This window comes from Typha latifolia, chromosome 13 (genome assembly GCF_019914945.1).
Source record: "Typha latifolia isolate L0001 chromosome 13, TyphaL0001v2, whole genome shotgun sequence".
NCBI classification, from domain to species: Eukaryota; Viridiplantae; Streptophyta; class Magnoliopsida; order Poales; family Typhaceae; genus Typha; species Typha latifolia.
The window spans coordinates 1,488,270-1,514,041 of NC_133098.1; the positions used below are offsets into that span (position 1 = coordinate 1,488,270).

General features: G+C 37.8%; 7 protein-coding genes across 13 annotated transcripts; 4 read left to right on the top strand and 3 right to left on the bottom strand.

The window, feature by feature from the left end:
* The first annotated feature begins 665 nt into the window (after positions 1 to 665).
* LOC140799792 (malate dehydrogenase, chloroplastic-like) lies at positions 666 to 3,795 on the top strand. Of its 3 annotated transcripts, XM_073154257.1 has the most exons (3): positions 698 to 770; positions 1,979 to 2,078; positions 2,225 to 3,795. In XM_073154257.1, exon 3 carries the CDS (start codon positions 2,259 to 2,261, stop codon positions 3,498 to 3,500), a length of 1,242 nt encoding a protein of 413 aa, XP_073010358.1. In that variant the 5' UTR covers positions 698 to 770; positions 1,979 to 2,078; positions 2,225 to 2,258; the 3' UTR covers positions 3,501 to 3,795. The 3 variants fall into 3 exon arrangements, with proteins under 3 accessions (XP_073010357.1, XP_073010358.1, XP_073010359.1); XM_073154256.1 differs by lacking the exon at positions 1,979 to 2,078 and having other exon boundaries at positions 666 to 770; XM_073154258.1 differs by lacking the exons at positions 698 to 770; positions 1,979 to 2,078 and adding an exon at positions 779 to 1,004.
* A 651-nt stretch (positions 3,796 to 4,446) lies between these two features.
* Positions 4,447 to 11,410, bottom strand: LOC140799790 (pentatricopeptide repeat-containing protein At1g62260, mitochondrial). 5 transcript variants are annotated; one of them, XM_073154251.1, is made up of 3 exons: positions 9,178 to 11,410; positions 7,793 to 8,009; positions 4,447 to 5,315 (listed from the first exon to the last, which is right to left on the bottom strand). In XM_073154251.1, the coding sequence occupies exon 1, from the start codon at positions 11,366 to 11,368 to the stop codon at positions 9,332 to 9,334; it is 2,037 nt and encodes a 678-aa protein (XP_073010352.1). In that variant the 5' UTR covers positions 11,369 to 11,410; the 3' UTR covers positions 4,447 to 5,315; positions 7,793 to 8,009; positions 9,178 to 9,331. The 5 variants fall into 5 exon arrangements, with proteins under 5 accessions (XP_073010352.1, XP_073010354.1, XP_073010353.1 ...); XM_073154253.1 differs by having other exon boundaries at positions 6,494 to 8,009; XM_073154252.1 differs by having other exon boundaries at positions 9,155 to 11,410.
* LOC140799793 (ATP-dependent zinc metalloprotease FTSH 6, chloroplastic) lies at positions 4,746 to 8,717 on the top strand. Its single transcript, XM_073154260.1, is given in 5 exon segments — positions 4,746 to 5,323; positions 5,663 to 6,203; positions 6,519 to 6,835; positions 7,799 to 8,039; positions 8,173 to 8,717. Coding segments are annotated over 5 exon segments (2,019 nt in total). The 3' UTR covers positions 8,515 to 8,717.
* Positions 11,411 to 12,023: 613 nt separating the features above from the next.
* Positions 12,024 to 13,632, bottom strand: LOC140800246 (amino acid transporter AVT1I-like). Its single transcript, XM_073154925.1, has 3 exons — positions 13,448 to 13,632; positions 12,769 to 13,376; positions 12,024 to 12,676 (listed from the first exon to the last, which is right to left on the bottom strand). Exons 1-3 carry the CDS (start codon positions 13,524 to 13,526, stop codon positions 12,164 to 12,166), a joined length of 1,200 nt encoding a protein of 399 aa, XP_073011026.1. The 5' UTR covers positions 13,527 to 13,632; the 3' UTR covers positions 12,024 to 12,163.
* Positions 13,633 to 18,041: 4,409 nt separating this feature from the next.
* LOC140799886 (protein FEZ-like) lies at positions 18,042 to 20,797 on the top strand. Its single transcript, XM_073154407.1, has 3 exons — positions 18,042 to 18,708; positions 19,340 to 19,641; positions 19,736 to 20,797. Exons 1-3 carry the CDS (start codon positions 18,528 to 18,530, stop codon positions 20,477 to 20,479), a joined length of 1,227 nt encoding a protein of 408 aa, XP_073010508.1. The 5' UTR covers positions 18,042 to 18,527; the 3' UTR covers positions 20,480 to 20,797.
* Positions 20,798 to 22,219: 1,422 nt separating this feature from the next.
* On the top strand, positions 22,220 to 23,140 carry LOC140799887 (glutathione S-transferase U10-like). Its single transcript, XM_073154408.1, has 2 exons — positions 22,220 to 22,563; positions 22,656 to 23,140. The coding sequence occupies exons 1-2, from the start codon at positions 22,240 to 22,242 to the stop codon at positions 23,031 to 23,033; spliced, it is 702 nt and encodes a 233-aa protein (XP_073010509.1). The 5' UTR covers positions 22,220 to 22,239; the 3' UTR covers positions 23,034 to 23,140.
* A 93-nt stretch (positions 23,141 to 23,233) lies between these two features.
* On the bottom strand, positions 23,234 to 25,313 carry LOC140799888 (large ribosomal subunit protein eL34-like). The gene is made up of 4 exons (XM_073154409.1): positions 25,057 to 25,313; positions 24,773 to 24,852; positions 23,650 to 23,759; positions 23,234 to 23,563 (listed from the first exon to the last, which is right to left on the bottom strand). Exons 1-4 carry the CDS (start codon positions 25,133 to 25,135, stop codon positions 23,470 to 23,472), a joined length of 363 nt encoding a protein of 120 aa, XP_073010510.1. The 5' UTR covers positions 25,136 to 25,313; the 3' UTR covers positions 23,234 to 23,469.
* Between the last annotated feature and the right edge of the window lie 459 nt (positions 25,314 to 25,772).

Here is a 25,772-nt window from a genome sequence, read left to right on the forward strand (position 1 = left end):
TTTATAGTTAAAATTGATAAATACATTTTATCACAAATAATTAATTGGTTGACGTTTAATTAAGTTTAACAAAAAAAACTACCGATTTTCACTTTAATCACAAATACACAAACTAGTTTAAAATATTTTAAAATATATAAATCAAAAATAATTTTAAAAATAAATACATGATAATAAAATATATTTAACTAGTTAAAAAAGACATAAAACCGTCTAAGTAAGCAAGGATTTTTTTTTTTAACGCCACGCAATGTAGAATTTTTCTTGGAAAGGATAAAAAAAATCCTAAAGGAACATATTGAAAATTGAAATTACACAAAATGTAGGGTAAAGAATGAAAAATAACTTCGTTTTTTCATTTTGAGCCCTGTACTCTTTCATTTTGTATTTATCATCCGATTATCTGATATAATAATAACGCTTATCTCACGTGTTAGCACGTGCAACACAGATCTAGTGGGGACCACTAACTGCCCCTTCACGCGCCGTGGCCGTTCGATTCAAACTAGTTCGCCTTTCTCGTCCTTACCTTACGCCATCTGCGGCGTCCATTTGAAAGCTAAACCAACGGCCCAAAGCGCCTCTACCGACTCGCGGGGCCCACGGGTAAAAAGGCCCAGTAATTAAAAAGACCAAAACGCCCCCGACTGAGACCCCCTGACACAATAAAAGGCAACTGACAACAGAGAGGACCTCCGGTTATTCCTCTCCTCGTAGAAAGAGCAAAGAGAAAAGAAAAAAAAAAGGAAGCAGCTCGTTGTTTCTTCTAGGTAGTTTCCCTTTTCGCTCTCTAGCCCCTTTCCTCGTTCTCGTTGTAGTCCATTTTAGGTCTCCTTGATTACAGTTTCGAGATATTTGGTAGCTTTTGCGTGGATCTTGCCGAATCCTTGGATGAAGTGGATCTCTACGATGTTGTTGCTACAATTGATGGCTAGATGGATCGGAGTAGGGCGGTTTTTGTTTGATTCTGTTGCTCTTGATTAGATATCGATGCTCATGGAGATGTAATGGACTGCTAAATGGTCGGATTTTGTTTGGTTTTTAGGGAGATGTCTTTGATTGTTCTCTTTCGAATGCCTGTGATCTCTTACTTGGTTACGAGCTTTGATTCATGGTTTTTTACTAGACATTTAGATCTTGATATGATTTTGGCCAGGCTTATCTGTGAAGCTACTTGTTTGGAGCCTTTTCCTTTGGTATTTTCTTGAGCGAAATTGGTTTTTAATTGGGAACATGCTTAGCATGTTCATATATTATCAATTTGTTAGATTAATGTTGGAAGAAGTAGATAGTTGGAAACAATTACTTAATTAAAGATCCCCTTGTTAACATGTTCATCTTTTATATCGATCAGGGTGCTTTTATATGTTCCTGGATTACCTTGTTGTGGCAGAAATATATAGCATCACTATTTCTTGGTGTTCATGTTATTAAGATGACGTTGTGTGTGTTTGTTGAGCGGTTGTAGCTTTGTGCTTTTCCTACTATCCAAGCATTTTGAGAGGCTAATTTCAAGGCATTGGTTAATGTTGATGCTGCTATGTGGAAAATGCGATAATGTTTGTTTACATGAACAATGATTATAGTTATTAGTTGATGATATCTGCATCATTGTTTAATTTATGATATTTTGTGATACTATGTGGTGGCAATGTTCTAGACATTCCATTCGAGTCAGCTCGTGCAGAAGTGCACATAAGGAGGATTAAGATTACATCACCTTTTGTCATGATCTGCTAGATTTTTCTATTTTCCTTTTCGGAAACTTTGTTGGTAGCTATTAAGTGATGTGAAGGAATTGCTTTTTAGGTTATACAAGCTGACTTAATCGCATAGTTAGGAAACAAGAGAAATCATGATTGATCTCTGAGAAGATCTAAACTTAGTTGTGTTCCATGCTCTATATATTTTGTCTCGTTTGTCACATTATAGCTTTTTGGGTTAATTAAATTCTTACATCTGATAACAAATGTTGAAGGTCAACCATGTTACCTGGTCATGATGGTCAAGTTTTGTTGCTCATATTGTTGAGAAATCTGATTTTATTCTGCCATTGAATAGATCAAGCTGAAGTTCAGGTGCATATAGTATGTTTCAGAGCACTTACATATTGCTACCAATCTGCTTATATCTACTAATTACTCAATTACTATAGCTATAAGCAACCGTACTTGTAATTGTCCTGTCATTATTTGAACTTCTTGTTATCTCATGTAAATACCAGGTCTTATATTCTCTAGTATTTCAACCTACTCCTTATGATGGCATCAGCAGCAGTGACATATGTGTCCATCAGTTCAGTTGCTGCTCAAGCTGGACTTGTAACGAAGCTGAAGCCCTTTAGCTTAAGCTTTAGTAACCCAAAGTCCTTTAAAAGTTTCAGTGGTCTGAAGGCAGCACCATCAGATAACATTGAAACGGAGAAATCCTTTTTGGGCAAGGAAAGCTATACTGCTCTCCAAGCATCATTTGTGCCAAAGGTCAAACCAAACTTGAGCCTTAGAAATCAACTCCAGCCTCGGGCATCAAGTTTTAAGGTAGCAATCCTGGGCGCTGCTGGTGGGATTGGACAACCCCTGGCTCTGCTGATCAAGATGTCTCCATTGGTCTCCGCATTGCATCTCTATGATATTGCAAATGTGAAAGGAGTTGCTGCTGATCTCAGCCATTGCAATACTCCCTCTGAGGTTATGCATTTCACTGGGCCGTCAGAATTAGCCAATTGTCTGAAAGGTGTAGATGTGGTTGTCATCCCTGCAGGAGTACCTAGGAAGCCTGGAATGACTCGTGACGACCTCTTCAACATCAATGCCAATATTGTGAAGTCCCTGGTTGAAGCTGTTGCAGACAACTGCCCAGATGCTTTTATCCACATTATTAGCAACCCAGTGAATTCTACGGTGCCAATAGCTGCAGAAATTCTGAAACAAAAGGGTATCTATGAACCTAAGAAGCTTTTTGGTGTCACAACTCTGGATGTTGTTAGAGCAAATACATTTGTTGCTCAGAAGATGGATCTCAAACTCATTGATGTGGATGTTCCAGTAATTGGTGGTCATGCTGGCATTACCATTTTACCTTTGTTGTCAAAGATACGTCCATCTGTGACCTTCACTGATGAAGAAGTCGAAGAGCTGACTGTAAGGATACAGAATGCTGGGACAGAGGTTGTGGAGGCGAAAGCTGGTGCCGGATCGGCTACCCTATCAATGGCCTATGCTGCTGCCAGATTTGTTGAGTCATCTCTTCGAGCACTGGATGGAGATGGGGATGTCTACGAATGCTCCTTTGTTCACTCTGACCTGTTTGGAGTACCGTTCTTTGCATCAAGAGTTAAGCTTGGGAAGAATGGCGTGGAAGCTGTGGTATCTGCTGATCTCCAGGGTTTGACGGAGTACGAGGCAAAAGCACTTGAAGCACTGAAGCCTGAGCTGAAGGCCAGCATTGAGAAGGGTATAGCCTTTGTGCAGGATAAAGCAACATCACCTCCATCTGTTTGAGACAGACTTCTCGTTTGCCGCATATGGATTTAATTTTGCAGCTTAGAATGCTTTCTTGCTTGCCATATAATTCTTTTAGATTTCTTCCATATATCTTGGGAAATATTTTGATGAATCATCAAAGGCGGATGGGTTGGAGCAAACGCCAGGTAAGAAGATAAAAGAAAGAGTGATAACCAAAGCATGCTTTCTTTAATTCGTGTACTCTTAATGTTGTTCAACTTTTCAAGTTTTATCATTAGGAGAATATAATGAAAATTCAGGAAAAAAGAAGAAGGGAAACATTGATGACAAATCTATTTTTGTTGATCCATATTCATGAATACCAATTTGAATGGGGGCTGGTTGGACATTTTAACTGCAAAGCAGATAAGCAATTTACTGGTATCATCTTTCCCAAGCTTAGAATTTCAGCGATTGTTGCAATGTAAAGAGACATAGCCTTATGGTTGGATCTATCGTGCTGGTGATTCGCAGTTAAGAATCCAGGTGCTTCATCAGTGAAACATTTTATTTTGTCATCTCAATAATAAGTTTCTAGTTTAATCCTGTGAACACAAGATGTGGGTAGAAGTCGGGTTCAAGCTGGCTTCAATCCAAGTGATATTTGAAAGCACAGACGAAACAAAGACAAGTAAGTCCACATAAGTTTTTTCTTCCTTTTTTTCACTCAAAAGAAGTCATGATAAGATTAGCATTTAAAGCAAGGACACACGTCTACGTGTGTGATCAGCTGTATGTTTTATATGTTTACCTGATCAAGAGAAAAGGACATGCTCCAATTGTGTCTCTTACACTCCACATATATAGTAGCAGCAGTTTTCCACCACATTATACCCAATTAATACCCGTGAATAATAACATTCTGGATCTTACGAGAAAGAAACTAAAGACAATGAAAGAAAGACGACGACGAAAACGTTAAGAACATCCTAGAAGCATCACATTTCTCTGTGAAGAATTTTCCATCTGACCAACTATATTAAGGACAAAACATAACTTCAGATGTTTCCACAATCTCCTCTGTAATAGATGGACAAGATCAACATACACTCTTCTGCACACCGATGCGATCAAAGGTGCAGATGAAAGGACTTCTTAACATATACGCATCCGAGAGTTAATTGACACATGGTTCGAGCTATTTAAACTGGCCTTATGCATTCCCTCCAAACTCATCAACTGTCGCAAACTAACAAATTCCTGTAGGATTCGAACTAAGAATAGGCTCCAGTTCAAACAGAAATGTCATCTGCTTTGTTTCTCACACCTTTCTGCAAAGCTCAGGATGTCTCCAAAGAGAAGCACAACAAAGTCTTACTTAGAGGAGAGATACCAATCAACAGAACACTTTCAGAATTTAATCTCAACAGAAGGAAACTTCTAAGCTCTGCTGGTCAAGGCCTCATGGGAGTAGGCTTCTCTGCAGCCTGGCCGGCAAGGGCTGAGCCAGCGAGCCCTGAAGACTTCACCTCTAGCAGGATGTCATACTCAAGATTCTTGGAGTACCTTAACGAAGGAGCAGTAAAGAAGGTAGATCTGTTTGAGAATGGCACTGTTGCGATTGCTGAAATCTCCAACCCAGCCTTGAACAAAATCCAGAGAGTCAAAGTGCAGTTACCAGGCCTGCCACAAGAGTTGCTGAGGAAATTAAAAGAGAAGGATGTGGACTTTGCAGCGCATCCATTGGAACCAAAATTTGGAGTTGTGATCCTTGATTTACTAAGCAACTTCGCATTTCCATTGCTCTTGATTGGATCTCTGTTTCTGAGAACATCTTTTAGTTCTTCAGGAGGCCCCAACTTGCCTTTTGGCCTGGGAAGGTACGTTCAAGCGTAACAACATGAAAATATGTTGTTTTGAAAAAGAAAAGAAATGTACAGATAATGGTGGGAATCTATATAGTACTGCCTCATGTAAATTATACTGATAGTAGTTTCTAATTTCTATTATCTCATGAACGCATCTACATAGTACTGCCTCATGTAAAGTATACTGATAGTAGTTTCTATTATCTCATGAATGCATCTATATAGTACTGCCTCATGTAGATTATACTGATAGTAGTTTCTATTATCTCATGAACACACAGTTTACTTTATTATGAAGATTCCTTATTCTTGCTTATCATTTAACTAGTCAGATGAATAATTGTAGAGCAGGTTCAAAGCTAAGTTTGAGATGGAACCCAACACAGGAATCACTTTTGATGATATAGCTGGAGTTGATGAAGCAAAGCAAGATTTCAAAGAAATTGTGGAGTTCTTGAAATCACCAGAAAAGTTTGCCGCTGTTGGAGCAAAGATACCTAAGGGTGTGCTACTTGTTGGCCCACCAGGGACTGGCAAGACCTTGCTAGCTAAAGCCATAGCAGGGGAGGCATGAGTTCCTTTCTTCTCCTCATCAGGCTCAGAGTTCATTGAGATGTTTGTGGGAGTGGGGGCTTCAAGAGTAAGAGATTTGTTCAACAAGGCAAAAACAAATTCTCCATGTCTGGTCTTCATTGACGAGATAGACGCAGTAGGGCGGCAGAGAGGAACAGGAATTGGAGGAGGGAATGATGAAAGAGAACAAACACTGAACCAATTGCTAACTGAAATGGATGGTTTCAGTGGGGATAGTGGAGTAATTGTGATTGCTGCCACTAACAGACCAGAAATTCTAGATTCAGCTTTGCTGAGACCAGGAAGGTTTGATCGACAGGTAAAATAGCTCTGGTTCTTGATCTAGCAGGTTTTCCTAGAAAATGGAACTGAAAATGTGAAGCTAAATTTGTTTTCAGCACACTCTATATAAATAGAGAGCATATCAGTGAAGAAAACAGCATAGTTCAGAATATAAAAGACACAATCTTAGTGTTGTAACAATTAGAAAACATTAAAAAAAACATAAAGGCATTTCATAAAATATATGTATAATAAAGAATATCTTTGAGATTATCTAAAAATATTTCTTCATTCTACTTAGAACTTTTATGATATGCTTTAAAGTACCTCTGATTCTTTGCCCTTTTGGCAGGTAACTGTTGGATTGCCTAATGTACGAGGGAGGGAAGAAATACTCAAGGTTCATAGCAATAAAAAGAAGCTTGATAAGGATGTTTTTCTCAGTGTAGTGGCCATGAGAATGCCAGGATTCAGTGGTGCCGACCTGGCGAACCTGATGAATGAAGCAGCTATACTAGCTGGAAGAAGGGGCAGAGACAAAATTTCAGTGAAAGAGATTGATGATTCAATTGACAAAATTGTGGCAGGCCTGGAAGGAACAAAAATGACAGATGGAAGGAACAAAATCCTGGTGGCTTATCATGAGATTGGTCATGCCATTTGTGCTAAGTTTCCAATAACTCTCATGCTCCAATTTTGCTATGGTGTTTTGCATGCTTGAAATGAGGAGTTCCTCCATGATCCTTGAAATTCATATACTAAAGTGTCATGGTAGTTTGATCTAAACATTGTAGTTCAGTTTCATATTACGTAGGCTGAACACATTTATTCAGGAAGATAATCACTAATAGCCTAATACAACAGATGTTCGGAAATTATAATGGATCAATTGACGCAAAAATAGAAGAGGTCAGATGGTGACCTTTTGTTGATAAAATACTTCTAGGAAATTACAGTACTTGTAAAAGATGATCTCCAGGTCTTGTGACCAGTAATGAGTAATTATTGAGTATTCTCCTACTTTAGGAAAGTCCATATCACAAAGTTAAACAGTGGACAAAAACGAAGGATAGCCATATTCATACTGGACAATGAATAGCATAGTTCTTCTCGTTATTCAATTATCGCCTTTTACTATTTTAAATGGCAATACCTATTACGAAAATTCAACATCAGATTCCATTATAAAGATGTAAATCAAGGTTAGATAATTATGCATATTTTGTATCAGCTATAGCACTATTAGTTATTATCAACTTTCAAACATTGATCTGCCTAACTAATTATGCATATTTGATGAAGCAGTTTATGTAATGTAAATGAGAAAAGAATATCAATTGAGAAAGGGATAACTCTTTATTCTGATGTAAGCATAAAAAAACTAGTGGATATAGAATGCAGGCAAAGTATCTTGCTCAATGAACAACGATCATTTTTTATGTTAGATAGGATAAACAATGCAAGAACAAGAACTAGAGTAGGATATAATCGAAGTATACAATTAATTACGAGACAATTTGATGATAAAAAACCATTAAGAAAACAATAAAAGCATATATCCACAAAGATAATATCCTATATTAAATGTTCAAAGAGAATTTCATGGGTTCCTAAATATTTACTCACATGCAGGACACTCACACCTGGGCATGATCCGGTGCAAAAGGTAACATTGATACCCCGAGGACAAGCACATGGTCTTACTTGGTTCCTACAAGGTGACGATCCAACTCTCATTTCAAAGCAACAAATATTTGCAAGAATAGTTGGAGGACTAGGTGGCCGAGCCGCAGAGGAGGTAATATTCGGTGAATCAGAGGTCACTACTGGTGCAGCTGGAGACCTACAGCAGATAACACAAATAGCAAAACAGGTAATATCTTCTCATTGAAGCTGACTTAAATATCTTCCTTCGACGTCAGAAAATTTGGAAGTTATCGTCCATGTGATTAATCAAAGGAAATTTGACTTCTATACTACAATTGATCAACTTTTCTCTCATACAGATGGTCACCACGTATGGAATGTCTGAAATTGGACCTTGGGCACTTATAGATTCAGCAGTACAAAGCAGCGATGTGGTATTGAGAATGCTAGCTAGGAATTCAATGTCAGAAAAACTTGCAGAAGATATCGATAAGTCAGTAAAAGCAATTATTGACGAAGCCTATGAAATTGCAAAGAATCACATAAGGAATAACCGAGCAGTTATTGACCAGCTAGTTGAGGTGTTGCTAGAAAAGGAAACTCTCACAGGAGATGAGTTTAGAGCAATTTTCTCTGAGTACACTGACACCATGCAAAATAAATGTAATACTAATGCTGTACCAGAGCTGATTGCAGCTTGAGTGACCAATTATTACACATTATGTAAAAGTCCGAGATAGTGTAGATGAACATTTCTATTTAGGTTCATAAATCTAGAGTTTCTCGCCACTGGCAGTACTTTAACCAAAGAGAATTACACATATATATATTTGAGGGGAAGAAGTATAGTGCATCCCAGGTCATCTGCATGTACATAACAGCTCGTGCAAAACAAATTATCTGAGGGGAGGTGTGGATTTGAGTTACAAATGCTACACATTGGTGGAATGGTGCATTTGATTAATAAGAGGGTGGTTTATTAACAGCTTCAATCTATCATCTTTCAAGTTGTTTCATTTAGATTTTCTAATCACAATCAGACGCAAATGTTTTCTTACTTTTACCTTCTTGATTAACTTGAGAATCCAGAAATATAATAGAAATCGAAAAGGTTCTCATTTCTACTAATAACAATAAAGTGAAATCTGTGGACTCTAGGACCATTACAAAAAAAAAAGTAGGCTTGCAATGTTAAGTTAACTGTGGACACAGATGAAATAGGATGCTTTTTATCTTATTAGATATCCATGACTTGTGCATTATAAATGCCAGTGCATACAATACCGTTAATAATTAAATACATATTAAATACATAATCATTAGTAAGAACAAGAAATGTACCAGAATAGTAGTGCAGTTCTGACCTGAATTGCTCAGTTCTGGACATACCATAGATTCATCACAGTGATTGATAAAATTGTGCTTGTATCAAGAACCACAAAAGAATTGTTTGCATCTGTACACTACATCTTAAGATTCACGTCTACCTGTTTGATTCTTTACATATAATTTGACAGCTTATTCAAGCTGTGAGTCTCTTATAAACCTGTTGCAACTTTCAATTATTGAATATATTTCATGAGAAAGGGGATGAGAGGTATCCCATGAAACAAAAGTATGGACACTGTTATGCGTCTCAATCCAGCTATACCCTGGGTGCTTAAAAACATTATTCATGTCCATCTTTTCCCTTATCTCCATAGCACTTTCCCACCTTCCCTCATCTACATGCAAGTTGTGCAACAATACATATGGAGCAGAACTCGCTGGTTCAATTTCCACCAACGCTTTAGCAGCCACTTGTGCCAATGGCACGTTGTTGTGAACCCTACAAGCTCCCAGAAATGCCCCCCATACTGCCTGATCTGGAGAGATCGTCATGCCATTGATCACCTTCATGGCATCCTCAAGCTGCCCATGTCGGCCAATGAGGTCAACAAGTGAAGCATAGTGCTCGACTTTAGCCAGAAGTCCAAACTCATGAACCATGGAATCAAACAATCTCTTGCCTTCAGCCACTAACCCAGCATGGCAACAAGCATTCAGAAGAGAAATGAAAGTTATGTGGGTTGGCACCACTGTTGTCATTTTCATGTCCTCAAAGAGCTCTAGAGCTTCCCTGGCAAGCCCATGTTGTGCGAAACATCCGATCATTGCATTCCATGATACAACATCCCTATGCATTTCAATTCCATTAAAGATAGACTTAGCATCCATCAGAAGCCCACATCTCGAATACATCGTTATAAGTGAATTACTGATAGGAATATCTGGCACTAATGTCTTTGTAATGAGTTGGTGGATCTGAGTCCCTAGATGCTGCATCGCAAGCCCTGCACAAGCACTAAGTACCGAAGATAAAGTATGCCGATCTGGTTTGACACCAAGCACTTGCATCTTTGAGAAAAGCTTGATCGATCCATCATAGTCTCCATTCTGCTCGTACCCAGCTATCATTGTATTCCAAGAGACAAGGCTTTTGGCCGGCATCTTATTGAAAAATTCTTGTGCACGCTCCATGTTTCCTTTCTGAGTAAAACCAACTATCATTGAGTTCCATGACACCGTATCCGGGTGTGGCAATTCCCTAAAAAGACGCTCAGCCTCCTCCATCTCTGATGCGTGCACATGCCCCGAGATCATGGTGTTCCAAGAAACCAAGTCTCTCTCAGGCATATCATCAAAGAGCATCCTTGCAGAGCGAACATCTCCGGCCTTAACATAACACATTATCATAGAATTCCATGATATCACATTCCTCTCAAACCTCCCTACCTTATATTTCCCTTCTCGACATTGCTCCCTAGGAATCATGTCAAATAATCTCTTCGCGTCACTGACCCTTCCACTCTGACCATAACCAGCAATCAATGTGTTATAAGCATCAACCTTCCCTTCGATACCATTCATCACATCACTCTGGATTAAGATCTTCTCTGCCAATCCTAACCTACCATTTTGAATAAGACCCGAGATGAGAGCACTTAATGAAGCCTTCTCTCTTATTGGCATTTTCGCAAACATCTCGACAGCCATTCTAACATTGCCAACACGAAAAAGCCAAGTGATCATAGTGTTCCATGACACCACATTCCTCTTCGGCATTTCATCAAAAAGCCGCATGGCCTCCTCCATCTTCCCATTCCTCGCGTATGCGTCAATTATCGTGTTCCACGACACAACGTCCCTCTCAGGCATTCTGTCGAACAGATGGCGCGCTTCCTCCAGTTCTGCAGCATCCGAGGAGAGTGCGTAACCGTAGAGCATGGAGTTCCAGGAGACGACGTCCCTCTCAGGCATTTCGTCGAACAGCTTGCGTGCTTCCAGCACCTCTCGGCGGCGGACGTAGCCGCCGATCATGGAGTTCCATGTGACGACGTTGCGGTCGGGGAGGGAGTCGAAGAGGAGACGCGCCTCGCGGAGACGACCGCCGCGGATGAGAGCAGAGAGCTGGCAGTTGCGGCGGCGGATGAGGTCGGAGTCGGTGCGAGGGCGAGAGCGGATTATAGAGGTGGAGGTCGCATGACGCGCAGAGAAGTGAGCAAATCTTCGCATACTGTGTGTCACACAAGTATCGTGCCGAAGATCGAAAGCATAAAAAATGTGCCAAAAATAGACTTACAGTTTAGTTTTCTTTTTAAATAAATAAAAAAAAAAGAGAGGGAAGTTTCGATCACAGTAACATTCTTATTTAAGCATAACTCGATGAATATTTTTATATTTTAAATAATATATAGGCCTTATAAGATTAAAACTTAGGGTATCTGTTCTAATATTAACACACCGACTACTATAAAATTTAATAGTTAGAAAACAGTGAGTTTTTATTATATATTTTAATAATAGTTAATAAATTTTTGATAATGATTAGGATGTCATATATATAACAATAGCAAGAGTTGTTACTTATTAATAGCTAGGGATAATACTATAATGTAACTATTTTAGTGTGTGAGTTTGTCCCAGTCTATCCACCTTATAATGTATTGATCGCATACATCCAATTATAAAAGTTTATGTGATACAAGGCCCCAATGTTATACGTTTTTGTCCATGAATCTATCCCCAAAGTCATACCTAAGTATAAATATATCATGTTTTTATAAATCAAGTATTATCATCATTATAGATCTCCAGACAGTAAAAGTAATCAAAATTAAGAAAGACCCAAAACAAGCAAACCAAAGATTCACAACATGCCCTTCCTTAATATTCCTTAACTTAATTGATACATATAAATCCAAGCTTGTGCTCACAAGATCATAATCTCCATATTCCTTAGCTTACAATTTGGAAAGGAGTACTATTCAGAAAATTAATACACAGTCATGATGATCATCTGTTTCCAATTCATAGGCTCTGAATAATCTGCTTCAGAGAAGAGCAGGTTCCTATGACTGCAACCATTAATCCAATCACAATTATCATTACACAGGTCATAAACTCAAACCCCAACTGCTTAGAACCCTTGAAGATCTTCAGATAGCACACACATGGCAGTACTATTGCAGCTGTGCTGCTTAAGAATGAGCCAGTGAGTGCTACTATGTATCCAAAATATGGCACTACCAATGCCACCAATGTAGTGCTGATCACCAGCATAGTTCTGATGAGGATGCTGAAGGGCCTACACTTTGTGACCTGGAACCATTCCTCAATTGCATTCGCTATTGGTGTGATCATCAATGCATACTTTGTGAATGGATTGACTAGAGTTGTGTAGATTGCTATCTGTGAGCTTAGCTTTCTAGATGGAAGGTTTAGTGTCACCTGGGACTGCAAACTTTGGCCATACATCAAGTATCCAGCAACAGCCATTAGTCCATAATTAAGAGTGCAGAGAGTGAAAGAAAAGAACAATACCTGCATAGATATCAACAACAACTTAAAACTTTTATTAAGTTTCATATTCAAAGAACAAGAAAAAGTTTAAACTTATATTAACCTTTACTTACTTTTGAGAACATTGTTCTATTTCTCATGGACGTGTAAATGGTAGGGAAAACTGCATGGCCACTGAAGCAGAAGGCATACAAGCTCATAGCAGTGGGAATTCCACTCCAATTCACAATGACTCCTTTCTCATGAAACCCAACTCCATCAACTGCTCCAGTCCACATCACTGAGCCCACAAGAACAAGAGAAGCCAAGACCCCACCAAGAGCAATATAAGCAAGCAAACTCAAGCTCCTAAGCCAAGTGGTTGGTAAAACTATCAAGCTAGCTATTATCACAAAACCTTGCTTCCCTCCAATCCTCAAACTTAAAAAATCAAACTTTGTGCTTGGGAATAACTTCTCCAAGTTATCTCCTTCAAGTATTAAGAAATCAATCGCAACGAGGTATAATTCGAGGTACATGAACATTGCAACTATGGCCCTCCCTTTCTGGCCAAAAGCTAGCTCTCCTATGTCAGGGTAGGTCTTAACTAGTGAGTTTGAGTCCATGCAACGTTGCAGGAGTATCCCTGTGTAACAACATATGACTGCTGTTATCAAAAGAAGTACCAAGCTTAGCCATCCTCCTTGAGACAGTGCATAGGGAATTGATAGTATCCCAATTCCTGGAATAATGCGAAGAGAATTAATACATGATAGAGTTAGTGGAAACTTAGCGGTGTATTAAGATTACAACCTGAGAGGGCATTGACACCATTGAAGCAAGTCCTGAAGAAGGATGTGCCTGCAGACTTTGAGGAGGTATGGGTCTCCATTGCAGTCTCCCAATGTCCTTGGACTAAGTTAATTACTTTTGGTAAGTTGGGGACTTAAATAGAGAGGGAAAAGTAGAAGATTTAATGCAATTTGCCACTGCTTGCTTGCTTTTGGTTAGTGAGCATGAGTAGATAACCAATTGCCAAAACGATTCATTGCACGGACTTCTTATAGATGTCTAGCTTTCGGGGTCTTTGGACTATTCAAATGTCTCACGTAAATGTTAATTATAAGACCCCTTTTTTTTTTTTTTTTCTTTTTTCTTTTTTATAGTGCAGCTACACTCGCAACACCTTCATTTGATGCATTATAAAGTATAACACCAGTAAGATAGTGAAGAGGAGAAAGAGGAGGAACGCAATAAGAATTTTCTACATTAGATTCTCTCTTTCTCCACGAGATCTCCTCTCCAAAGTTTCAGTCTCTCTTGCTAAAGTGTTTTAGAAAATGCTAGAGAGGGACAGAATCCATTCTACCTTTAATTTTTTTTTTTTCTCTTCCTCATGCAATCTATCGACATCTAATTTGAGATAAGGACAATATTGCAGTCTCGACCACCAAGTTGATACCATAGTGGCAATTCATTTTTAATCTATGTATGTATATATAACTGCTATAGAGAGAAGCAAATACGCCAACTAAAGATGATTCCATCTTTTAATGTAACTTCTCTTTCAGATTTCCTTTCATGTAGTCAAAAGAATGTTTTCTTATACTTGTATCTCAGGCTATATTGGGATAACTCTCAAGTCTCAACGCCAAAGAGTTGGCAATGTTAGCTTTTAGTCACTGTCCTTCTTTTAGAAGCTATCTTTTTTGGCCATCCTTGGACGTTCGTTTGCATGAGAAGACAATGCATGCACGTACGTGGAAAAACTAAAGCAAGTATCTCTATCATTTTGCAATCAATCAGACAAACCCCTTATGGGCTTCATGTGACAAAATCATGCATAAAATAAGAGTTCATAAGGAAGTTCTTGGAAGGTTTTGTTAACCTTTAAATTAGTTACTTAGTTTCCTTTATAACCTATACAAATTATCTTTAATTAACTGAAAGTATGGTATACATTGAAAAAAGGAGAGAGAGGAGAAAACATATCTAAAGGGTCCTTACTTAATAAATTTTGAATTAATTATTTCCATTACATACATGGTGTAGTCTTGACTGCTAGAATGTATACATCAATGCACTTAACTAATAAGTTATAGTGCATTCTTCTATGATAATTATTTAACAAAATTTTATGAAATAAAATAATTAAGTAATGAGCATGTCCATCTTTATATAATCCACTAGCTACTATAGCACTTGGAAGTTGATGTTACTAACTTTAATTTAAAGGTTTCTTTTCTTTTTCTTTTTCTTGCTAGGGACCTTGATAGATAAATTCTTTTTAGTTTGAGGCCACAACTTGGTAGCTTCTTAGAATCTCTCCTTTTAGTTTAATGCATGGTAGCAAAGAAGAAAACGGCAAGGCCACAATGTGACAAAATTTGTACCTAAACTGAAGTTATGTTGAACACCTCATGCAAATTAAGGGTAATTAAGCTCTTTCTCATCTGAAGGGTTAGGTCTTCCCTTTCTCTGTGCTTATCCTAATCAATTTTACTTAACCAAGTGTATCTTCTTCAACCAGTATGATACTGCCCTAATCGGAGAAGTGCAAGCTATTCTGGATGCATGGATGGATTCAAGCTCTTTAGCGATTCTCTCTCTGTGCTTGAATGTTAACGGTGGATTTCTTCTCCCTTTCGATTAGGGTTTGTTTTTCGAGTTTCGACATATATAATGGATCGATTCACTAGTAGGATTTGACTGTAACTTCGAATAAATTTGAATGAATATTCTATGTCTATGCACTTATATTAGAAAAAAATAAAGTTGATAGTCCATCCAAATTTTCATCTTCTAACTTGGCAGATCTATGAGCTCAGCAATGTGATGTAACAATCCATGATTAATTAATTTCGTTTCACTAGCAAAGTGGAATCCATGTACTTGTTATGCATTTGCCCAGTTTCAAGTGGGACAACCCAGTAGAAATGCACTAATTATTTAGGATAAATTATATGATCAAAGCCCCCCATCTATTCACAATAAAGTCTAAAATATGAGACTCGAGAGTTAATACTATCTAATCAAACAATACTACCCGTATTATGTGGAGATTAAGCTTATAAGTTATAAGCCCAAGGAATTATTGAGTAAACTGCAAGCATGGATGTATTTAAAACGTGGCCTTGAGATGGGCCGGGATGAAAACTCCAAAGATTTTAGGGGGCGTATATGCTTATTTCCAGTATAAAATAGGAATAATATTTATTAAAAATATCATACATTTACTTTTATTTTGGTTTTAGTCCTCGTCTAGCTAGGTTTGCAATTAAGAAATGTTTATCTTTTGAGTCCCTTCTAAGTTATACCATGACTTGTTATTTTGCTTAATTTTTACAACTACTAACTATGAAATGTCCTTTTTTGAACAAAATAATAATAATGGAATGTACTTTTTATTTGATATCTCTACTAACAAAGACCTCGGTATCATACATTTTAGAAACCCCATGCAAAAAAAAATTTAAAAAAAAATTAATACGTTTACGTGTCATTGTCTAAGACACTCTTGGAAATGTGGATTTTATGAATCAGCCCATGCAAAGTTTAAATTATTTTATGAGGTTTTCTCATTCCACACCCTACGTTATGCTCTTATTCTTTACTTGGTTGATTTTTTGGGTTTTTTTTTTTAATTTGAATATATTTAATATTTTTTTTTTGAATCAATTATATGTAGTTAAGTGACTATTTTTTTTTTATCCTTTGGTCTTTTAAAGTTAAAAAAAAAAATATAGTGATTTGCGATTAGAGCAACCTAATGATAAACTAATGCATGGATTAGTCAAACTAAAGAAGGAATTAATACATTGGAAAGATGGGATCTTTGAGGAGGATTGGTGATTCACATACCAAGAGAGGAGATGCTTGGGCTTGAAGGGTTTTAGTTATTTTACATTGGAAACGTGTGACCTTTGGATGAGGATTATTAGGGTTTCCACAAACCAAGAGAGGAGAAGCTTAGGTTTGAAGGGTTTGACCCATTTCTTCTTCTTCTTCTTTCTTCTATTTTTTTTTTTTTCCTCTCTATTTTCCAACTTTGGGATGCAACCCTAGGTCAAGGAACAGACAAGAAGGGATCCAAACGAGGGCCACATTTGGGAATCCTCACTAGATTTGGGGTCCCCAAGCTTTGGATTAATTTTGACCCAAAACTATCCTTCCCTATTAATTAGAAGGTTCTTCTCTTGTTGGGTGTTTAGCAGACACAAATTAGCAAAAGTTTGAACCATGGAAAAAGAAAAGGTTAGTTTAGTGTGGATTTGGAACTTCTTTAGCTACTTCTCTTTCTTTTTAAAATAATTTTTTTTGTCTTAATTTTGATTTGAGGACACCACATTTATCTATGCTCAAATGTTACCAAATTACCCTTTAGGTTGGTTTCAACTCTATTATTTGATTCTGTATTTTATTTTTAATGTCTTAAAAATACCTAATGTAACATGTTGATTGTTTAGGCCATTGAAATATAAAATCATATTTTATAGACCAGAGTCAAGTGTGACAAACATATGAATACAAATCTTACAATTTTGAGAAAGGTGTTAGAAGATATATGTTAAGTTGATGCTACTGGTGGTCACTATCTCTAAATTTTTATATGTCAATCCTGACAATAACTAGAAATCATAATCCAAAGATAATAGCAGAGACATCACATCCATTAGCTTCCAATAACACTAGACTTTCATCACTCACCAAAAATTTGGGGCTAATTAGTCTTTTCATCTTTAATCCAAACTGTACTAGAGTGTTAAAAAAAACAAAAAGGTGTCACCCTGAATGCCCACTAATTTTTGTTTTAGCTCACAGTATAAACCATTCAATGGGACCCACAAGAGATTTGAGTTTTCTTGAAAAAGTTTGCCCATCCAATCTCTTTAGATCCCAAAATATACACTGACAAGAAGAGGGCATGTATTAGAAAGGGAATAAGGCTCAGAATGAGGAAAAAAGAATTTGATATGAATGTAACTTTTGGATCAGAAGAGACAAAGGAATACATAGAAATCCATATAGAAAGGATGATATCAGAAGAATTTGCAGAGGCTCTTGGGATTGAATATTTTATTTCATGCAGTCTCTATTGTGTTGGAAAGTGTTCACTTCTCATGCAACCATATATAATTCAAGAAAGAATACAAAAAAATAAACTTGCCTAGAAGCTAGTCTTCTTCTCTTGGTATATGATATGTGTGAACTCCATTAGATGAATATGTGAAAAGAAAAGGACTAACAATCCCCATATGCTGCAAGATTTGTACTCTTTGAGATCCTTCCATCATACATTAAACAAAGCAAATAAGATCAAAGAGAGAGGAAGTGAAGGTCTTTTTTTATGCATAGGACTAAGCAGCTGGCTTTTCTTATAAGAGCACTGGTGAGCTTCTTTTACACCATTGCTGGGAGCCCTAAAAATATACACTTCATTCAGTAGGCCTTCTTAGAGAGTTTAAGCTACTTTTTTTAAAAATTTTCTTAAAGGGATCTTCCTTTAGATCTGTTCAATAGACTAAGTTATTCCACACTTTGCTTCTTTTTGAGATAAATTTTTTTTTTTGGTCTTGTTTAGATTTGAACAAAGACCTTGAAAAGTTCTGGTAAAACGTCGATCAGAAGAGAGCTTCTGCTTAGTTTATGCATGTCCAGAGGTCTTGCTTTATGTGTACCCTAGCTTTTCTGTCTGAAAGTACTGTAATAGTCTACTTAGTTGACTGAATCTGTAAGTTTATACTAATAGTTTGCCTATTTACCTTAGTAGCTCCAACCATCAGCTTCCAGAAGTAGGTCTTACTTCATTTTAGAAGAGCTAGTGCATCTCTTGTGCTAACCCTCATCTCAAAGTTATTCTGGCGACGAACATTGCAGAAGAGTTCTACGAGTTATGGATGAGAGAAACGACATAGACAAGTCAGAGGAGGTGCTGTTGCCTGGTTTCAGGTTTCATCCTACAGATGAAGAGCTAGTTGGATTCTACTTGAAGAGAAAAATTCAGCAAAAACCTCTTTCTATTGAGCTTATCAGGCAACTGGACATCTACAAGTATGATCCATGGGACCTTCCAAGTAAGAGCAACTGTCTTCTTTCTTTTCTTTCATTACTACCTAGCTCATGTCTTCATGTCCCAGTCTACAACCGCAGTTTTAAACAAATAATTCCTTTGAGTGGTATGAGAGATGCTCTAAACCTAGAGGAGTCTTTTCCTGTTATCCTTTTCTGTCTGTTTCTTAAGTTTAACTATTTTCACTTCTGTACAATATTTAGCACCATAATTAATCTTCTCACTCTAGGGTTGCTTTCATTCACTAAAATAAAGATGCTACTTTAGTAACTTATGTTAAGGTGCCCCTAGAGGTAATAGATTGGTATTCTAGTATTACTAGTTTTCGCAAACTTCCTCAGTTGCACTATTAACTTTCTCCTCTTTTCTTCCCTTTCCAGCTACCTAGACTTTATGCCTTAATTAACTATTGTCTAAGAAGGAATGGTTTCATCAATACTACATGTATACTGAAGCTTTAATGTTAATCTCTTTCATGTATTCACTTAGGTTGATATGCAAGGAGTAAGACAGTATGCAGCATTTTTTTTTCTTCAATATCTGTAACCTGTGGTCATAAAATATACTGTAAATAATGATTCTTCTACCCATTACTTATGACAAATTAATTATTTCATGTTCTTGCTACTGAGAAGAGCTTGCGACTACTGGCGAAAAGGAATGGTACTTCTATTGCCCGAGGGACCGGAAATATAGGAACAGTGCAAGGCCGAACAGAGTTACAGGTGCAGGATTCTGGAAAGCCACAGGAACAGATAGACCTATCTACTCTTCTGAGGGGACCAAATGCATAGGCCTTAAGAAGTCTCTTGTGTTCTACAAGGGCAGGGCTGCCAAAGGTATTAAGACGGATTGGATGATGCATGAGTTCAGGCTCCCTTCCCTTACTGATTCTTTTCTACCCAAAAGACCTCTGGACAAAAACATTCCAGCCAATGTAAGCACTTCACATGATATTTCTAGTCTTGAAATCGTTAACATAATCGATACTGATTTCCAAAATACACTAACCATTCTTGTTTCATAAACAGGATTCATGGGCTATATGTAGGATCTTCAAGAAAACAAATTCAATGGCACAAAGAGCACTATCTCATTCATGGGTATCTTCCTTACCTGAGAGCAGTGAACAAGGCATCTTCTCTGTCTCAGAGACTGCACCAAGAAGCCAGTTCAGCTCAGAGAATATCTCATGCACAAGAGAAGCCAGGTCTGGTATGCAGTTCTACAGTAACAACAGCATGCAGCATCAGCAGCATCAGCTCAGTAACATCACTCATCCTTCATTTGATGCGTCCTCCTACAAATCCATCAACCTGATTAATAGCAGGCCATCAATTCTTCCTGTACCAAGTTTAGAAATACCTGCCAGTTTGATGTTTGCGCCTTTTGAATTGCCGTCACAATCCAAGTGCATGATGGATGCCACTTCGATGCTTCTTAACATTTCACCGGCCTTACTTGGCGATGTTGAGAAAGCCTCAGCGAGCATCGACTTCGGACAGCCCCATCAGTATAATGGTTTGGTAGTTGATTTACCAGTTCAAGCCAATGGAAACCTGGGAAATGGAGAGGAAGAGATGTCTCTCAGGAAGCATATAAGTTCTTTCAGTGTGAACAACAACCAGTGGGTTGGAACTGAGAGAACGGTCAGCTTGCCCTTCAATCTTCCAGCAAATATTTCTGATGAGTGGAAGTCCAACTTGACATGGGATTCAACCCCTTGTACCACAGAGATGTCGACCAGTTATTCTACCAACAAATGCCATACTTAAATCAGATGTAGTACAATGCAAAAGAAACGAAACCTCTTCTCTGTTAGCATTGCTGCTAGCATGGACAAAACCAGAGTTCATTAGAGTGATATGAGCATCTTAAAGACAGTTCTCGTTAACAGCAAAGCTTAACAGAATGAGAAGAAGGATACTTCAGCTAGATTGAAGTCCTCGAACAATTAGTGATAGCTTTTGTACTTTAAATACAGAACCAGTTCTAGGAGTAGATGATGCAGTTTGTACTTTCTAGTGTACACTATCTGATGATAGAGAAATTTATCAATAGGCTAACAAGCATCATATCAACCTCTTTGCTTTTGTCTACTCTTTGGTGATTCTCAATGTCTTTCACATGATGAGTTAGCACAAGGAGGAGCAGGAGAAGTTTGCTAAAATCAATTAGTACTATCACTAAAGAGAAGATAGTTAACAGGCACATGGAAGTTGTAAGTTTTAGTCAATGCTTCAATGCTGTGAAAACAATATAATAGCTACTGAGGAAAGCCAGTTAAATCATTGCACATGATTAACCAAAGCCTCTTTCATGACAGGATTAAAAAAATATAACCCAGTCTTCGCATTCGAGCAATATTTTTGTGACGAGTATCATAGCAAAGATAACCTCCTCCTAGTAACTTCAAGAACAACAATTTACAAAGAAAGAATATTGCCAACTGACATATCTGAGAGCCCCTCCTCCGTAGCATGAGGAAATTCACAAAATCTGTCTCTTTTTGCAAAAAAGCGAGAGAGACCATTCTATTGCAAACATAGACATCTAAAGAGGAACTCGTTCTTCAACACAAGAGACCAAACCTGCTGCTCATTGGATTCAAGTTTCTCTTAGCCAGAGAGCACACTACAGAAGCTTGAATCTTATCGTCTCAAACCCCAAGAAACGCGAAGTGCGGTTAGTGCTCAGTGAGCAATTGAACTGAGTGCTGTTACATTAGCGTGGTACCATGAGGCTCCAACGTACTATCTGGATGGGGAATTCTGCCGAGCATATAGCGTGCATCGTGCAAAGCCCCACGTTGTAGTCGGCAAATTGGCATAGGAGTTCTCAGAGAAAATCTATGATATTTGTTTGATAATAACCTCTCATCTAAGATGACAACAGACAGGATTATGGTAAAAAAGTTTATATTTAGTATCTTTTTTTCAGGATAATAAATATGGATAATTATACTAAAACCCCCAAAATTATTATTATTTATTTTGTCACATGCATGCATCCCTCCTTTTATATATATCTATATACATCTTAAACTATGAAAAAATTATAGCATAAAAACGTCAAATAATAATTTTATGACTAAAAATTGATCGGGTGAAACTCATATATTAATTTTTTTTTTCAATAACAAAATCTCACAGATAAGCAACGGGAGAGGCATTTTGGAGATATTTTATGATTGAAAGAGGTCAATGTCAAAATAAATGAGAGGTCCATGTGTAATTATCACACATAAATATGATAGCTAGATTATTCAAAACTGATGGACTAACTTATTTCACTAGATTCACATGCTAATACCTAACCCAACTTGGCATTTGCTGGGAAATTTCCCAGCACCTCCTCCTAAGTTCCTTGCTGCCCAAGTTTGTCTAGCTGCTACTTCTTCTCCAAGATTTGACTAAAGCCAATAAAAACAATTTTGACTGACATCAGAAATTTGGGCTTCCGTTGACCTCTCAACTTGTTAGTCTACACAAGAGTCTATATAAAGCTGGCGTCCTTAACTTGCAGTTCCAAAACAATGGAGGAGGTGAAGGAAGTGAAGCTATATGGAACATGGGCCAGCGCTTACTGTGTGATGGTCCAAATTGCCCTTAAAATTAAGGGTGTCCCCTATGAGTATGTAGAAGAAGACCTCCAAAATAAGAGTGAGGTGCTGCTTAGCCTAAACCCAGTTCACAAGAAGGTGCCAGTTCTTGTGGTGGATGGCAAACCCATTGCTGAGTCACTTGTGATCTTGGAGTATATTGAAGAGAAATGGAAGAAGGGGTCTCCACTTCTCCCAGAGGATGATCCTTACAAGAGAGCTATGGTGAGGTTCTGGGCTGACTTCTTCTATCAAAAGGTACGTCGTCTTCAAAGCAATGATGTATTATAAGTTTTTAGTATCATAATATATCTCAGCTCTTGACATGTTATTCCACGCAAATGTTGCAGATGATACCTTGCAGCTATGCTATCATGCGAACAGCAGGAGAGGCACAGGAGAAGGCAACCGAGGAGTTCATAGAACATTTGAACACAGTGGAGAATGGGATCAAAAAGGACTTCCCTAAAAGTGAAGGGCCATTCATCAATGGGGATAGCCCAGGTTTTCTTGATCTCATAATAGGCTCCTCTGGTTCAGGGTTTAGGGTTCTCACCGAAATCGCCGGAAAGGAGCTACTGGAGAAGGAGAGGATGCCAGTTCTGTATACTTGTCTATCCTCTTTCGCAAACCTTCCGGTGGCTGAGGACGTACTCGCACCCTACGAGAAGTTGCTACCTCGCATCCTCGCCTTGAGGGAGAAGGCCTTGGCAGCTGCACAATCTTGAAGCTACCTTGTTATCTAGTTATTTCTCTTTGCTGTGTTTGATGAAAGATGCTGGAGAAACTGTTCTGCTGCTGAGCTTTCCAGAATAAAGATGTTTGCTAAGCAAAATGGAACTGCTCGAATAATCTTATAAATACTCCTGTACAAGGAGACATGGTATAAAAGTAATATCCTCTGTAGAAATCTTGTAGCATCAACACAGGAGAAAACAGAGAGTAAGCATTAAGCCTTGTAAGGCAGAAATTGGAACTCAAAAGTATTACCAAGTAATGATTCAGAAAAAAAATAATAATAAACAGAACAAAGCATCAGGACAATCAGATGACCAAAAACTCTCCTAAGCAACGTACTGATGGACATGTCGATGATAATAGTAGAAGATCACTCGCAAAAATAGAAGAAAAAAAAATCTAGCTAATCAGTTTTCTTCCCCTCTCTTAGGGTTTTGAGGCTTGCTTCTCTTTGGCTTTCTGGATCTTCAAAACTTTCTTCACAATCTTCTGCTCTTCCACCAGAAATGCTCGGATGATCCTGTAAAACAGAACAGCTGGGATATCAGAAGACATTCAGAAAGAGCTCGAAAGTCTCAGATAGAGCTCATGAAAAACTCTTATGACCTTTCTCTAATTGCACTTCCAGATAGAACTCCACCATAGGCACGGTTCACAGTCCTCCGGCTTCTCGACAATCTGGACCTTTTGTATTCAGCAGGCCGTAAGTGAGGAATCTGGAAGATATAAGACAGCAAAGAATTTGTAAGAACACTAACTAATAAGATACTTTCAAACCCTACAGAATAAAGATCCTGCAAAATTTATTCAAGCTAATTCCTGCGGCAAAGCGAATTATGGTTATGTACTTGTAGCTGTTTGCCTTTGATAACAATTTCGAAGGAAACTGTGGTAGTTCATATAGTCATATATCAGTTCCTGAACTCCTCTAGATAAATAACGCATACAATTCAACACAAACAGTACTTTCACACTTTGAAGCTCATTCCACTAATCAAACTTGCCCATGATCCTGTAAAACAGTATCCTAGGAAATATATTGACTAAGTTCACCTAAACGGCCATTCTATTAGAAAATAGCAGCATGAATAAGTGTTGTATCATCAAAAAGTTGCATCTTACATAGATTTAAAAAAAAATAGATTGTGGGAAGTGGGAAGTGGGAAAAAACATACAACATGGAAGAATACATAACAATCAAAATCGAATGATACATCACTCAGAATTTAAGAATAATTGAACAGAGCCGCATAACAACTCAGCTTTCCTTCACTTATAACCAAACAAAGAAATGAAAGCATGTTAATCCTACCAAAGATTCAGTCATTAAAGACATGTAAAACATTAGCCATAAGAATAATGACTTATACCTAATCTCCGGACGGTTCTTATGAAGGACTGATGGAAGATGAAAGCAGATGAGAGCCTAAGAACATTAATAACAACGCATAATTCCTCTTCTCCAAACAATCACTATCCAAGATAGCAACATTACTAGGTTGTACCTAGACAACAGAGATGCCTTTGTCCGCAATCCAATTCTCAAGAGTTCATGTTTGCATTAATTAACTCCAAAGATTATAAGCTACAAACGCATTATGTTTTCTGCCAATATAAAACCTCCTACAGACATCAAACTCTCAAAAGGGCAGTTTTGAGATCTCAAGATTCTGCCTTCCCAGAATATGGTTCAGATTAGCATCAAAAGTAACATCTTAAGATCGCTTACTCCTTGAATTCTTTTCCCGGTCACTGGGCATTTGGGACCGCTCGCCCTCTTCTTTGTATACTGGTACACATGCTTCCCACCTGCAAGTCCAAATAATATTTTTTTTTTTTTTAAAAAGCACCAAATTCCTCTCTTTATTTAACAATCAAAAAGTCCACGATATTGATCAATTCCAAACCAAACATGACGAAACGAGACTCAATCGATTGAGCAGAGAAATCCGGAAAAGACCCGACAGATCCTAGAAGAAACGGAAGAGGAGGAGGAGAAGGTTGGATCCGCACCTGGGGTCTTGACAACCCTAGTTTGGTTCGACTTGGTGGCGTAGCTGTGGCGCTTCCGGTAAGTTAACCGCTGCACCATCTCTTCTCCGCCGCCTCTCTCTACCTCTCCGCAGAAGTCTAGAGGAGCAAGAGGAAGCGGGAGGGAGACGAGGTATCAGAGATGCATGCAGATAGATATACGAGATGGAGGTCCCCAAAAGGATAACCTAGATCCGACGGTAGGATGATAATATTTTAGGAAATTTATCACAAAAAACACTACATTTCGTTTTTATTATCGTTCACACTCTCTTATCATATAATTTTTATCATTTAATCCTATATTTTATTTTTAATGTCTCAAAAATACGCGGAATTAATATTCTGTCACCTTTAAAATATCCCTCATTTGAGTTAATATTTCGTTATTTTTTCAGATTAAAATTTGGAGAAAATCATTCAAAGACATCATTTCTCATGTTCACAGACTCTTTCCTAACTTAAAGTTTTCAAACATGGAAAATTAAGCAAGATAGTTAGTGCTAAGTACTTACATGCATTACATGCTAAGTGTTCATTTCGTGCAATTATTAGCGAGCAATCCAAGTTTTTTTTCCTAATCTGAAGCGGTAATTAATCGACGGAGGATAATATCATTATTATGTCGTGGTATTAATGCATGTATCAATCAAATAGAAACCATAAAAAAAAAAAAAAAAAAGAATTAAATGCAGAGA

Excerpts from the sequence above, each read along its gene's own strand:
- LOC140799792 (XM_073154256.1), top strand. The coding sequence starts at position 2,259 with ATGATGGCATCAGCAGCAGTGACATATGTGTCCATCAGTTCAGTTGCT.
- LOC140799790 (XM_073154255.1), bottom strand. The coding sequence starts at position 11,368 with ATGCGAAGATTTGCTCACTTCTCTGCGCGTCATGCGACCTCCACCTCT.
- LOC140800246 (XM_073154925.1), bottom strand. The coding sequence starts at position 13,526 with ATGGAGACCCATACCTCCTCAAAGTCTGCAGGCACATCCTTCTTCAGG. Across the intron at positions 13,377-13,447 it reads TGGTGTCAATGCCCTCTCAG|GAATTGGGATACTATCAATT; the intron begins GTTGTAATCTTA and ends GCATTATTCCAG. Across the intron at positions 12,677-12,768 it reads ATAGAACAATGTTCTCAAAA|GTATTGTTCTTTTCTTTCAC; the intron begins GTAAGTAAAGGT and ends ATATCTATGCAG.
- LOC140799886 (XM_073154407.1), top strand. The coding sequence starts at position 18,528 with ATGGATGAGAGAAACGACATAGACAAGTCAGAGGAGGTGCTGTTGCCT. Across the intron at positions 18,709-19,339 it reads TGATCCATGGGACCTTCCAA|AGCTTGCGACTACTGGCGAA; the intron begins GTAAGAGCAACT and ends GCTACTGAGAAG. Across the intron at positions 19,642-19,735 it reads ACAAAAACATTCCAGCCAAT|GATTCATGGGCTATATGTAG; the intron begins GTAAGCACTTCA and ends TTTCATAAACAG.
- LOC140799887 (XM_073154408.1), top strand. The coding sequence starts at position 22,240 with ATGGAGGAGGTGAAGGAAGTGAAGCTATATGGAACATGGGCCAGCGCT. Across the intron at positions 22,564-22,655 it reads CTGACTTCTTCTATCAAAAG|ATGATACCTTGCAGCTATGC; the intron begins GTACGTCGTCTT and ends CAAATGTTGCAG.
- LOC140799888 (XM_073154409.1), bottom strand. The coding sequence starts at position 25,135 with ATGGTGCAGCGGTTAACTTACCGGAAGCGCCACAGCTACGCCACCAAG. Across the intron at positions 24,853-25,056 it reads TAGGGTTGTCAAGACCCCAG|GTGGGAAGCATGTGTACCAG; the intron begins GTGCGGATCCAA and ends TTGGACTTGCAG. Across the intron at positions 23,760-24,772 it reads CCGGGAAAAGAATTCAAGGA|ATTCCTCACTTACGGCCTGC; the intron begins GTAAGCGATCTT and ends TATATCTTCCAG.